Source organism: Takifugu flavidus, chromosome 2 (genome assembly GCF_003711565.1).
Source record: "Takifugu flavidus isolate HTHZ2018 chromosome 2, ASM371156v2, whole genome shotgun sequence".
In the NCBI taxonomy this organism is placed as follows: domain Eukaryota; kingdom Metazoa; phylum Chordata; class Actinopteri; order Tetraodontiformes; family Tetraodontidae; genus Takifugu; species Takifugu flavidus.
In genome coordinates this window covers 1757692-1771953 of record NC_079521.1, presented here as the reverse complement: position 1 = coordinate 1771953, position 14262 = coordinate 1757692, and the positions used below count along the sequence as shown (strand labels likewise).

Here is a 14262-nt window from a genome sequence, read left to right as displayed (position 1 = left end):
CTCTGCATGAGCATCACAGCACCAGAGCTGCCCGTGGATCCTCGTGCACGTCCATGTCCAAATTTAACAGGACAGCAATAAAGTGCTAAGGAAATTGGGGGGGGTGCTATTGGATCAACTTAAGGTTTAAAAAGCTGCTGAATTCAAGTTTTCACACACGTCTGGCTGCAGCTGTTTGAATCAGTTCTTCAAAACTCAGCAGACGGACCGACAGCAATTAAAAACATCAGCTCAGTTCTTGCTGTACATACAGATGTGATGATCCTATGATGGCTGGAGGGATAAATAGGCAGGCCAGCAGACAGACGCTTTAGCGATCTGAATTAATTCAAGATGAGAGCAACGAGCAAGTGCGTTAGAGATGAAAAGACGGGCTCAGAATATAAAATATATGCACATCCCAGGGCCTGACCCCCAACAGGCAACAGTGGCAAGGAAAAACTTAACAGGAAGAAACCTTGAGCAGGACCAGACTCATGTAGGGGGACCCTCCTGCTGATGGGGGGGGGGGGGGGGGTAGAGAGAGAGGAGAGGAGGAGAGGAGAGGGAGAGGAGAGGAGAGAGAGGAGAGGAGAGGAGAGGAGAGGAAGGAGAGGAGAGGAGAGGAGAGGAGAGGAGGGGAGGGGAGGGGAGGGGAGAGGAGAGGAGAGGAGGAGAGGAGAGGAGAGGAGAGGAGAGGAGAGGAGAGGAGAGGAGAGGAGGAGAGGAGAGGAGAGAGGAGAGGAGAGAGAGGAGAGGAGGGGAGGGGAGGGGAGGGGAGGGGAGGGGAGGGGAGGGGAGAGAATAGGTACATTTTAACAGAAATTTAACAACATTGAAGTGAAGGAACAAACGCAGGAGGCCTGGGAAGATTGAGAGAAAGTGTCCAACAGACTCCCGATTGTGGGAAACAAGAAAGGAGACGGTGCCGACCTGGAGCGTGGATGAAGGGCCGGGAAGAAAACGGGACCAGAGCTGTGCTGGATGGAGGCCTGAGAGCGCCGCCTTCACCCCGAGAGGAGGGGGAGGCTGTTTAAAGTCAGCGGTAGTTCTCCGACTAACTGTCAGGTTTGTGAGATCACATGTCAGACATGGCTGGAAGCATCAGACCTGCTCTGAGACACAGACGTGCACCCAGACGGACACTCACTCACCTGCGTATGCCAGTGCTCATCTGGTCAATAGACTCGTGTATGGATGTGTGTGTCCACCACTGGTGTGTGAACGGGGGCTCAGAGTCACCATCACTGATCGCTGTGCGTGCATATAGTTCATTTCCTTCTCATGTCAATAAGAGCAGATCGACCTGTGCACGAGAATGTAACTATGTTTGTCATTGGAGGAATATGCGAGCGTGACCTTTGGCTCGGTAACTTCTTTATACTAACGTCTTTATACTCTAAAGCTGGCCTGGCCAACCCGCGGCTCCCGAGCCGCATGCGGCTCTTCGCCTGGTTTCCTGCGGCTCTAACGTTCATATCGAAGTTTGGCTTTGTGTTTTTTTAATGTGCGCGTTCGCTTCACGAGTTCAATACGGTACTTTCGCCAAAGGCGCATGCGCGTTGGATGAAAATAGCGCAAAGTTTCTCAGTAGGGACGAGATCTTTTGAGTAAACAATTAGTGTCAAGTTCGCCTTCAAAATGGCACGAAAAATGCACGAAAGCTTCGTGACCCGGTTCCGTGTTCTACAACTGAAAAGGCCCCAGATCGTATTCCTCGTTGCCCCTTTTAATGTGGAGCCGCACTGTTTGAAAGCCCCGCTGGTCACAGAAGAGGCTGCAGCTGATGATCGATCTTTGTGAGGAGCACCAACTGAAACCTGCTTTAAGGGAAGGGGCCATTGGGTTCTGGAAAAGTGTGCCAATGGAAAAATACCTCAATGTAAAACGGGCTGCGCTTAAGATCCTGCCGATATTTGGGTCAACAGACGTCTCGAGTCTGTGTTTTCTGTCCTGAAACACGTGAAACCAAAGCATCGATCTGTTCTGACTGACACCCGTGTGAAAGATCTGAATACGAGCCGGATTTGGAGAGGATTGTTCAAAGCAAGGAATGCCAGAAGTCCCACTAAGCAACATGCACAGTAAGAGAAAAAAAGATTTTAATTATTATATTTTTGTTTGTGGACTTAGTTGAATTGAGAGTTTGTGTGTGTGAGACAGTGCACACAATGTTCATTGTTGAGAATGACTGGCCCGTGGTCTGTAGAAGTCAAATTCTGTCATTATCATGTTGGTGTGTGACATTTACAATAAATCTGGCTAAGCAGAGGTCTGTGTGTGAGGAAGGGATGAGGTGATGTTCACGTGTGCCCATGTGTGTGATGTGGCTCTTTGGCTCTGACTGGTTGGCCCCCCCTGCTCTAAAGGATTATTTTCAACATCTCACAAACACAAAGAATGCGAACGTGCATCTTAAGAATAAGTGTTTTTTTGGTTTTTTTTATCAGCGGAGCAGCATGGCGTGTGTGTGTGTGCGCGCGCGCGTGTGTGTGTGCGCGTGTGTGTGTGTGTGTGGTGTGTGTGTGTGTGTGGGGGGGATTTGTAGTCCATATGCTCACAGTTTGACTCTTATGTGTCCTAAGGGTGACGGCGGAGCAGGACGTTTTTCATATTCAAGCGCACCCAACTCTGTAGGGGTTAAAGCTGAAAAATACATAAAACTCTCTCTCACACACACACACACACACACACACACACACACACACACACACTCCATCGGCCTCAGTGTAGGCGGTCATGAATTACGCATGACTAGCAAGGGAAGAAGGCTCCTGGATGTGTGGTTGAACCCTTGAAGACTAACCCTAATACAAGCAGAGCTCCTGAAAGAGGGTTCAGCCTGTGTGAAGATGCCCCCTTTTGTCCTACACAGCCTTTCAAAGTGACCTTTAACACTCTTGTCGTTTCATTTCTGCCTCTTTTGTGTCTTTGTTCATTTTTTTATACATCTCGCTAAAGCTCTAGGGTGAGCTTATCAGCTTTAAATAAAATAAAAATACAAAAAAATCCTCCATTTAAAGGAAAAGGAAAAGAATAAAGATAAAAGGAAGTTGCTTATATAATAAATCTACATCTTTATGGTCGACCTGGAGTCCGAAGATGCTTCATAAATGAAACAAACCAAGTAAAAACTGTGATCATTAAGTTTTCACTCAGCAATGTTGAGTGAAAAACATGATGTTGAAATGATGAGTCAGCAGACTGACCCGTGACAGCACAGTGGGGACGGTGTCCCCGTCCCCGTCCTCGCGCCTGTCATCTGCCATCGCGCTGTTTGCTTTTCTCTCCTTGTGCCTAACGATGCTCCTCCGTTAATCACCAGTTTTGTATTCATGCTGCCTCTCTTTCCTTCTGCCAGCCTCGTTCTTCTCCCTCAGATCTCTCTTTACACTCCTCCTTCATTCTCTCTCTCATTCTCTCTTCCTCCACATCTGTGCTTCTCAAAGACAACTACCTTCATCTCTGGAGAAAATGTCCCATTTCTGTTGACGGGTTCCTGAGGTATGAGCCACATCTTTAGGTCAATCTACCATCTGACTGCCTTTGATGGGTTGTCGGGTTGCGTGTGTGTGTGTGTGTGTGTGTGTGACAGTGCACTCCATTTAAGACTTTCCCCAGTGTTAATGGAGGAATAGTGGAGGAAGCATTGGCATAGCGTGAGTTTGAAAGTTAAAACATTCTCCCGAGGGGGGAGCGGGAGCAGCCGGAAAAATGGGAGCTGAAAGACTGAGATGTAGGAGATGAAGGAGAAAAAGGTGAGAGGCCCCAGGTGGGACGTCAGCGAGAGAAGGGAGTGAATGAAATTAGGAGATATGCGTTGAGCATGGAGACCACAAAGTTTAAGTAGGAAAAAAGAAGGGCGGCTGGATTGAAGCGATCTGCCACAATTGAATTTAATCGCCTTTCTTGTCGCTTGTCTGGGCTGAGCCGAGGTATTAAAATTAATTGGATCATATCTGAAGTGAAGCAGCAACTCATCTTACAGGTCGAGTGGGAAAATCTAGTTCTATGTAATTGAAACCAATACTCACAACAAACTTGCCTTTGCTGCAAAATGAAAAATGATTTTCCTGAGGCCAAGGAATTATTATTTTTTTGATTTGGCTTCCTATACGGAGGCGTAATGAAATCCTCGTTTAAAAGAGGCGCCGCAATCTTGACAAGGCAATTTGAGAGCGTCGCTATCTTGTAGTCCGCTACGTCTAATTGCATCAGTCTTAAGGTGAAGTTGCAACAAGATCATGGCATCAAAGGAGCCGTGAAGGTGGTGCTAAGAGTTATCACAGAAGGCGTTAAGAGACGGCGCACCTCCCAACGTGTCAGACAGCAGCTCTGACAGCCAGAAATGTGGCAACCGGCTTGAAAGGCAAATGACAGGAGAGAGCGTCTGTGGATTATTTGAAAGCAACGCGTTGTAAGAAAATGACAGTTACAGTGAAATGTTAATGAAAGAGTGAAGCAAGGCACGAGGTAGAGGAGGGAGACTGAGATGAAAGAATGATGATTGACAGGCATTTCAAATGGTGCAGAAAGAGGGATGACGAAAGCTTTGTCGGAGCGAGACGCACAGCAGCTCCTGAGACCCAAGAATGGATTTAATCTTTTTATCAGGTTCTTTTTTTTTACTCAACTTCCTGACTAAAGTGTTAACTGAAATGTCACAATGCAGATACAGACGCTTCACCGCTTAAATGTGTCCTCTTATGATCAAATGTTTAAACGTACAGAGCAAGAACATACGCTATCATGAAAGTCTAGCCTGTTGCTTCAGTTCAGCGCTAACATGCTGTTTCAATTTGATTTACAGCGTTTATTTCTCTTCTCTCAGCTTGCACCAGAATGCCTGAAGTTATTATTGTCATTTCCAACCAATTTACTAAAGGAATTTGCATTCCTTCACATTCAATTCACATGTCCTGGCAGCAAGGGTGAGCTACCAATGGACCTTGTCCTCCGGTGCAGGAGCCAGATCCGTGCACCAGCATCCGTCCACCACAGAAGGGTGTAAGTTAACAGAGCAGGAGCCGGGATGAAACCTTGGGGCAGAGCCAGGAGGGAATGGAACTCCTCCGAGAGGAGCGGCGAAAAGAATCTGTGGAGGAAAAATGTACGAGATTCCCCGGACAAAAAGGAAGAGAGCAGAAAGATGTTGAAACATCAGTCTTTAGCTGCGGTTTCTGCTTTTCTTTCCACGTTAACATTTGTTTGTCTTATTAGTGTCCACGTTGGTGGCAGACATGAAATAGTTATAATAGTCACAGACGTGGAAGAAGGGAGAAGAATTCCGCCAACTCAAGGAAAGAATGCTAATGATGCTAATGATCGCTAGCATATGCGCTTTTTTGGAATGGTTGTTCCAGAAATCTGTGTTCGGGGAATTTGTTCAAGCACTGAAGGCAGTGAAAGGTTAATCTAGAACCTTCAGGAATTCCAAAGGAATAAGAGGTATCATCCTGATTACAAGAACATGGAGATGAGGCCAGTCCTGGATGTTGTTCTTGTTGACTGGGATGCACGGACTCCTAATGGAGGTTGGGAGTAAAAATTACTCCCTGAGGAATGTTGAGAGGAGAATATGCGGGAAAGAAACCACGTCTACATGTTTAATTATAATGATTGATGACTAATGCCAGCTGGTAGATATGTTTTCTCATAATTTCTTACATATGATGCAGAGCATATAAGGAGTCTTAGCCACTTCATTAACTTTTAATTTCCCATTTGAGTAAGTCAGAAAATAGAACATATTAGCTTTAGCTGGTGTTTGTTGACTGTCAGAAGACTGAAAAGCGGATGGAAAATATTCAGGGCTGCAATAATCGTCACTAAGGCTAATATACTCTATAATGGCAATATCAAATTTCATATCACATAATGAATATGCACTATTAGATGTGACACAGAACTTGATTAATGTTTACGCAGTTTATGAGTTTCAACCGCTTGGAGACTCTAAAACAATCTTTTACTTTCTCTTCTCACCATTCCTCCATGTTTCCTATCTCTTTGTTCATTTAGAGCTAATAGATGGAACCCCCACCTTAAAAATCAACCATGGCTCGGGCACAGTGGTGCTACAGTTGCCAGGCAACATCAACGTGGCCGACAGGAGGTGGCATCGCCTGGATGTCCGTAGCAACAGCAAGGTGGGATGTTTCACCCCGTTCACACCCATATACGTGTTTATAATGTCCTGCACAATGTCCCATGTTAAACTACCGTCCTATTGTATGGAACATATGCTTGTTTCTACAAACATCTGTTTCTGTGTGATAACACAGCTGCTTTAAAGTCAATGTTCAGCAATTAACACCGCCTTCCTGATTTGGCATCAGCTCCTTTTTGCCCCAGATTCTAATCGTAAAGAATGAATCTGTTTTTACAGCCGCGTGCAACATAAATATGTGTTATAGCTCAACGCAGATAAGAATAACACACCGTTTCCTGCTATTTTTGTTTTTATCCAGCTTAATATTTTCGGAATATTCACAATCCATAAGAAATAACTAGAAATCTGGCAGCTTTAAACATTACAAATAAAAATAAATAAAACTTTACTGCTTTGCAATTAGCTTTGCCCAAATTCCTCAGCTACTTTTAAACTTAACATTGATTCAAGTAAGTAAGTTTCACGCCATTCGTTTTTATCTTTACGGGTTTGGGAGTTAAAACATCGAGACAAAAGCAGCTGATCGTTGTCCCGTTAAAACTCGGGACCGCCTGAGCGGCGTGTCGCTGCGCCCGTCTCCTCACACGTTCAGGGGGTCGTGACCACAACCGTGTCAGTGCACGTTCACGCTGACGGTGGTAAATTGTTGCGAGTTGCACACGCACGAGTTCCTCTGGGTGTTTATTTCAGTGGGAAATGTCAGAATCGGCCAATCAGCAGGCAGACAGCAGCGACTGTGAGTAGTTGCTGCTGTCAGGCTGAGAAATATCCGGCGCTCCCTCGTCTCCTTCCACTTCTTTTTATATGATCGGAATGGATCAGTTTAAGGTTGAAAACACTGAAGTCTGATCCATGGAAGACAGAAATCGACTTCCTGTTGATTGTTAAGACTGTACAACATAGTCCATCTTTTCTAATTAAATTCACTTCATTTCTATAGAGAAATAAATAAAATATGTACATTTCATTTGCGAAGGCAAACTGTCTGCAGAGAGACGATCCCAGATCAGACTGGCAGCAAGGAAAACTCCCTCAGAGCAGGAGCAAACATCGAGTGGAGCAAGGCTTTAGAGGGGGGGGGGGGGGGGGGGTAGTTAGAGAGGGAAGGAGGAGATAGAGCAAGAGGGAAAGACTGAAAGTAGAGAGGAACAAACATCATAAACACATACGTACAGTGTGAGACACGTGTGGGTAACTGTTGAAGATCAGAATGGGGGGGCATCAGTGGGGCAGAGGTCAAGGGGAGGGGAGGGGAGAGGAGAGGAGGAGAGGAGAGGAGAGGAGAGGAGAGGAGAGGAGAGGAGAGGAGAGGGGAGGGGAGGGGACGGGAGGGGAGGGGAGGAGAGGAGGAGAGGAGAGGAGAGGAGAGGAGAGGAGGAATTAGCATAAGATGCACCAGCATCACTGTAACAGTGAGTGCAGCAGCAGAGCTTCTCAGGGTCTTACTGAGGTCTTGTTGCAGCCCTTAAATACTCTCCAACAATGTGGAGCCTGATTCAGTAGCAGCCTGTGAAGCCCGTCTAAAAGTCTGGAACCTCACTCGATGCATTTGTCATTTTCAGGCCGATTCACGGGCAGCTTTGTTCCCTCGCAGCCATTTCCATCTGTGCAATTCATTGACCATTTAACAATCCGCTGTTACTTTTTACTGCTGGAATTATTCAGCACAGCAGCATTATCCTAAATCACTGGTGAATCCACAAAGACCCCGACTGTCAGCAGAAGCTTCCCCAGGTTGGTTCCCGGTGATGGAGGGGCCCCGGCGCTGACATCTTTAGCTGGAATATTTAATGACAAATCCTGAAGAGACTCCCGGCCCAGTCGCACACCGCTACCGTCCTCTTTATTCCGCGTCTCTGCGCTCTCAGATATGTAAAGGTTAATGGATACTGGCTGCATATTTGTCACCACTATGTCCCTTGTTTGGACTCAATGCTGAGCCGACGCCAGTGTGAAGAAATTCCCGTTGCTCCTAATGAGCAGGAATGTCGGCGATGTGCGCGGTGGAGGCAGGAGCCGGTGAATGGCAGTGTTTCTGTCAAATTCAGCGTGACCTGGTTAGATAAGCTGTTTTTTCTGTGATGGCTGGAGAACAATCAAGCAAGGCCACAGCTGCACTCCCGTCATTTACCCATGATTCATTAGCCCTGACCTGTATTTTTCTATAATTACGCAACAAGCTTCAATGGTAGTAATTCATCCTGCATGGACGCGTGCGGCAACATGCAGCGGATAGGGATGAATGCATCACATCCATGCACTTTTTTTTTTATTACCAGGTACAGGTATTGTCAAGTGGGTGTCCTCAATATATGAGATCTTTTTTAGCGCTACCAGGGAGTGTATAAAGAGTGATATACCTAATGAAAGATTTGGGAAAAGAAGCAGGTCTCCCTTTTGAGATGGCCAACGTGTCGCCATGACAACAGATACAGTACGTACCTCTTTGTGTGTCGTGTTCAGGAGGTGCACTTCACCCTGGACCGCTGCTCAGGGGCCGCAGTGATGGAAATGGAGGGTCTGGGAAGCTGGTTGACCACTCAGGACCAATCGTCCTGTGAAGTCATGGGGGTCACCCCCTACACTGACAGGTAAACGCCTGTGTCAACAACAACAACAACAAAATATTTAACCACTGTTAACCAACAACTCCAGTCTGGATTTAAACCAGAAAGAATAATCATAGTGTGTGTGTGTGTGTGTGTGTGTGTGTGTGTGTGTGTGGTATTGCCTCGTAGACACCTGAACATGAGCCACGTGCTCCAGCTGGGGGGAGTGAACGAGGACATCCCATACGTCTACCCTCAACTTCAGCACAAACACTTCACTGGCTGCATTCGCAATCTTATTGTGGACAGCAAGGTAACACCCCCCACACACACACACACACACACACACACACACACACACACTCATACTGAATCACACTGCCAATACACATGCTTGTTCGTCTATCGTTGTGAGGACTTTTGTTGATATAATGTATTAAGAACAATAATACACTTATTCGCGGGTGCCTTTAAAAGGAGTCAAGGACGTCGTACATCATATAATCCAAGGAACATAAACAGAGTTAAAAAATAACATCAAATATGAAGAAAAGTGGGAAGTCAAATGGAATAGGCTGCTTTAAAAAAGGTGGGTTTCAATCTAGATTTGAAATGGGAGGAGTTCCCGAGTCGGGGGGTGAAGGGCAAGATTAGAAAGGGCCGTAAAGGTGAGGGGAACTTGGGGGGAGGGGGAAATGTGGAGCTGTTAATGGTTGGACAGGGACGGGAGAATGAGAACAACCTCGGTGTTATTTCAAGTGGACAGATAGATAAAAGAGGTGGGAGGGAGGTGCAGTAGCTGCTTTGATACAGCTGGGTGTCATCTGCATAACAATGGAATCGGATGTCTTGTTTCCCAAAGATGTGGCCGAGGGCTAAAACGTAGAGGTATTATCCAGCCTTGACCCCCTCAACGAACCCCCTGACCCAACCTCAACCTTAAAACCAGGTCGTAAACCTCAACCTGTCCTTTGAAGTTGTGAAGACCAGACAAAATGTCCTCACTTTGCAAGTAAAGGCTGGATTTTAGTACTAAATATGTTGCAATTACAACACCCACGCTCGTGCACACGCTCGTGCACACGCCTACACACCTGAGACACCTGCAAGCGTAGACCTGACTCCAGCCGATAAGGATTTACATGGTTAAACACATCTTTTAGGCTTTTGATGAGATTGGTTTTTAAGTTTTAAGCTCAAAGAAATATAAACAAACAAGAATGTTCCCCCCTTTTAACTCCTGGCCTGGTTCATGTCAAATCCAGACTTTCCCTGGATTAGCATACGCTCTGCTCCCCCATGACTGAGAGAACATATAGTAAACAGCACATTAGGAGCCAGCACATATAGATTTCTACTCAACAGAAGCATTTTTCAAAGACATTTCACACATGTCGGCAATCTGTGTTCATGTAGCACATTAGCTAAACAGCGTCGGTTTTCTCCTGACACAACATTGATTCTTTTTCTTTAGTAAATGTTAAATTATTACCAATGTTATGTGTGATGTTCCGTTCTTAATCAATATAAATATGAAGCGTTTCCTTTCAAACTCAGCAGCATCTCGAAACCTTAGTTGCTTCATCCCTGCGGTGCGCAGCTTCACAGCGGTTCAACAGCGCAAAGTTGTTGTAGAAGAAGACAATTTTCTGAACCCCGAAACACATCATCTGTCAAATGGTGACGGTGTCCTGTTGTTGGCAGGACTGATGTGCTGTAAACAAATGAAGGAGGGCTCTTTGCCAGCACTGGTTCACCCTTTCGTCCTCACATTTGCAGGCAGCTTTTATTGCCGCTCAGGTATGAGGAGCCACAGGAACTGTAGATCTCGTAAACGTGTCTGTTCCAATTACGCTCGTTGCTCTGTAAGCACTGTTTATCTCTCCATTCAGCAGCAGTTTAAAGCTCTATTAAGATGATGATTCTCAGCAGTGGGCAAATAAACACAGGAGCTTTTTCTCCTGCTGCTATCATAAAGCTTACTAGCTGAAACGGGGTAAAACTGTAATTATATACAACTGGAGTGATAAATCTCCCTTAAGCAAGAGGAACTCAGGAAGTTGAGAAGAACGTTCTAACATTGTATTGATTTTTCTTTTGCTATTACAGTATATGGTAGTTTTGGTTAGACGTTTGTTCATTTTGATTGATTTTTTAATAGATTTTATATTAACACCTATACAAACCATAGAAATAAATCATATATTGCAAAATAAACATGATATAGTGAATGTATGATACGTGAGTATCAATTTAGTGATGCTATTTTCTAAATGAACAACCTTACAAATTCAATCCTCCGATCCACACATACATAAATATATGCATATTATATAGATATCCATAGAAATATTTTTAGATTTACCATATATATTCAACCATATAGCAGATCAAATGAAAGAACGAAGAATAAAACTGCTGCTTGTGTACTCACGTCATTTTATATATTGGCACATTCAATATAAGAGAGCCTTAATTATTTTTAGTTCAAATGGTGGAAGTTTGGTTTAAACATTTTAGACAAGAAACAGGTCAACACTTGACATAAAAGAGTGGTTAACACTCAACAAACCCTGAATATTTTCCATTAAATCCTGTTTTATGAAGATAATAAATGACCCTAATTAATCTTCCAGTTCCAGTGCTGCCTGATTCTATACAGTATGTTATGAATAAAAATATGACTAAAAAAAACCCTCCTGCATTATTTAGCAAAGAGCGTTCTGTCTGGCTAATAATCAGCTTAATAATTCATTCCATCTTAAAAGTTATTTTTGAATTTCCTTTCTTTCAGAACAAATACATCCCTACAGCAAGATTTAAACTGCTTTAAAACTTTTTTACTCCAAACTCAGAACCAGCAGGTTCCTTTTTCCAGTCCCATTTTCCAAACTGTGCTATGTTCATTTGAGTCGTTCATTTTGACCCGTTCGGAACATTCGTGTAAAAGCCAAGTCCCCTTCAGCTCAGGTGCGAGAACACATTAAATCCAATTTATTTAGAGCCCGAAATCACACACAGCGCAGGTCTTTACAATGTGCACAGCTGTGCCCCCCCCGTCTTCAGGAGCCTCAAACCATGTCAGGATAAACTTAAAGAAGAAGAAACTCGCCACAGATGAGGAATCCTTCTCCTTGGGATGGACGGCCGTGCAGCAGATGTCACCTGTACAGAGAACGTATTCATGTCCATCATAATTAGAGATATAGGAGTTGGTGTACAATCTGTCCGTGGGCCAAGCTACGGTATCACTGGGCCAAGGTGCATCTTCGGATTTCCTCATATGGAGCTCCAGGCCGTTCCGACCTTTAGACCTTTACGGATCATATGTGGAATCAGCAAGACCAGGGCAAACAAGTCTGGCCCCAGCAGGAATCCGCACATTTATGTGACGTGAGTGTATGGATAGATTTTCAGGGCAGAGGAGGCAGAGAAAGGGGAAGATGTGTGGGTGTATTGTTGAAGCTCCCAGCAGTTTCCAGCTCCTGACTGGAAGCTGCTTCCAGGGAACCAGGGCCTGATAGCTGAAGGCTGGGCTCTGCCATTTTAGGAAACTCTGGCGAAGGGTTCAAGGTTCAAGCCCTGACCAAACATGGAGGGTCTTCTGGTGGCTGAGGGAGGTGTCAGGACACCTTCGGATCACTGCAGATGTACCTTTGAGCAAGGTATCGAACCCCCAAAGGCTCACATAGGGAGCTGGTGACTGGTTCAGAGGTGTACCCTGCCTTCAGGCATGTGCAGCTGGGACAGGCCCCAGCACCCTCCCCGTGACCCCGGAAGCAGCAGAGGATTCATTATTAATCCAGACAAGAGCTGAATGTGCAGCCATCAGTTTCCTATGGGATGTTTTGGGAGAAGATCGGTCCTATTTTGGAAGGAAAGCCAGAAATCAGGGTTGAAAGAAGGCCACAGCGTTCCCTGAGCTTTCATCCGTCCTTTTCTCTTTGCAGTCTCCGACACGGCTGATGTTCCCGAATCCCCTCTCTCAGCCTTTATGTTGCATTTCTGCCTCCACTTCTCTGCGTGACCACGGCAGAGATAAAACAGCACCTTTGAGAGGACGCCGATCATTTTAGATGCATAAAGATTAAACAGCAGCCTGTCAGTCCTGATCCTCTTCCTGTTCCCGCGTGCATCACATTTTCAAGTATCGCACGGCTGGGCTGTATAAAGTATTAAAGCAGAAAATGGTTTTCTCTGAAAAGAAAGAATGTTGCTCGGTATAAAGGAGGCTTCTCTGCCCGCCTCATGTCCGCTCTCTATCGTCCCCTCTCAGCTGTATGATCTGGGGAACCCAGCTGAATCCCAGTCCAGCTCTCCAGGCTGCCTGACCACCGACAGCAGCTGTGTCAACATGGGCTTCCCGTCCTGCGGCCGCCGCGGTCGTTGTCATGGCGAGTGGGGCTCCTTCAGCTGCCAGTGTGTGACGGGATACACGGGACAGCAGTGTGACGAGGGTAAGGACTTCTGGTGGCTCATTTTTGGGCTTGACATTCGGTTTTATTAGCTTTTACCAACACTGGGAGTAAATCATCAAAGACAATTGAGTGAGGGAGGGGGGAGGGAAGGGGGGAGGGAAAGGGGGGAGGAGTAGAGTAGGGGAGGGAAGAAGGAGAGAGGAGGGAGGAGAGAGAGGAGAGAGGAGGGGAGGAGAGAGGAGGTGAGGAAGGAGGCGAGAGGAGAGAGAGGGAGGGAGGAGTAGAGGGAGGAGGGAGGGAGGTGAGGGATTAGAGGGAGGGGAGGGAGGGAGAGAGAGAAGGGAGAGAAGGAGAGAGGGAGGGAGGGAGGGAGGGAGAGGGAGTAGAGGTAGAGGGAGGGAGGGAGAGAAGGAGAGAGGGAGGGAGAGAGAGGTGAGGAGAGAGGGAGGGCGAGAGAGGGAGGTGAGGAGTAGAGGGAGGGAGGGAGAGAGAGAGAGGAGAGGAGGGAGGAGAGGGAGGGAGGGAGAGGGGGAGGAGTAGAGGGAGGGAGGGAGGGAGAATGAGGGGAGGAGTAGAGGGAGGGAGGGAGGGAGAGAGGTGAGGAGTAGAGGGAGGGGGGAGGGAGGGAGAGGGGGAGGAGTAGAGGGTTGAGAGGGGGAGGGAGAGAGGGAGGAAGTAGAGGAGGGGGGGGAGGGGGGAGGAGTTAGAGGGAGGGAGGAGCTGCTCCCTAAGCAGCCCCTCCTATTAAGCGAGTGCTGTCAGAACAATCCAAAACTTGAAGGTGGAAGTTACGTCTGTCTCCTCGTCCTCGAACGCCGTCACACTGAGTAACAACAGCAGGAAGGATCCTCATGGAACCTTGAAACTGTGCTTATTTCACAGATGGCGATAACATTCACCCCAAACAGAGCAAAAGATTTTTTATTTTAAAGCTGCAAAATACAGAAAAACAAAACCTCAACTGCAATTAACGATTTAAATCTGATCACACCAAAAACTGCACTAAAAGTCTCTAAAATATTTAAGATCAAATTAACGAGGGCAGCTCTGAGATGAGCCAAGAGCGGGCATTAAGTCCATTCTTGCTTTTAAGTCTTAACTATTTAAAAAGAATCATTTTAAACAATGGTGATGTCTAAAGGAC

General features: G+C 46.1%; 1 protein-coding gene across 1 annotated transcript in view; it reads left to right on the top strand.

The window, feature by feature from the left end:
- The window catches only part of si:ch211-186j3.6 (neural-cadherin), a 168120-nt gene that overhangs the window by 125723 nt on the left and 28135 nt on the right, over positions 1–14262 (top strand). The window contains exons 28-31 of the mRNA XM_057025565.1: positions 6001–6128; positions 8615–8742; positions 8890–9013; positions 12977–13157. Of these exons, the coding sequence (XP_056881545.1) occupies positions 6001–6128; positions 8615–8742; positions 8890–9013; positions 12977–13157 (561 nt within the window). The remainder of the gene's footprint in view (positions 1–6000; positions 6129–8614; positions 8743–8889; positions 9014–12976; positions 13158–14262) is intronic.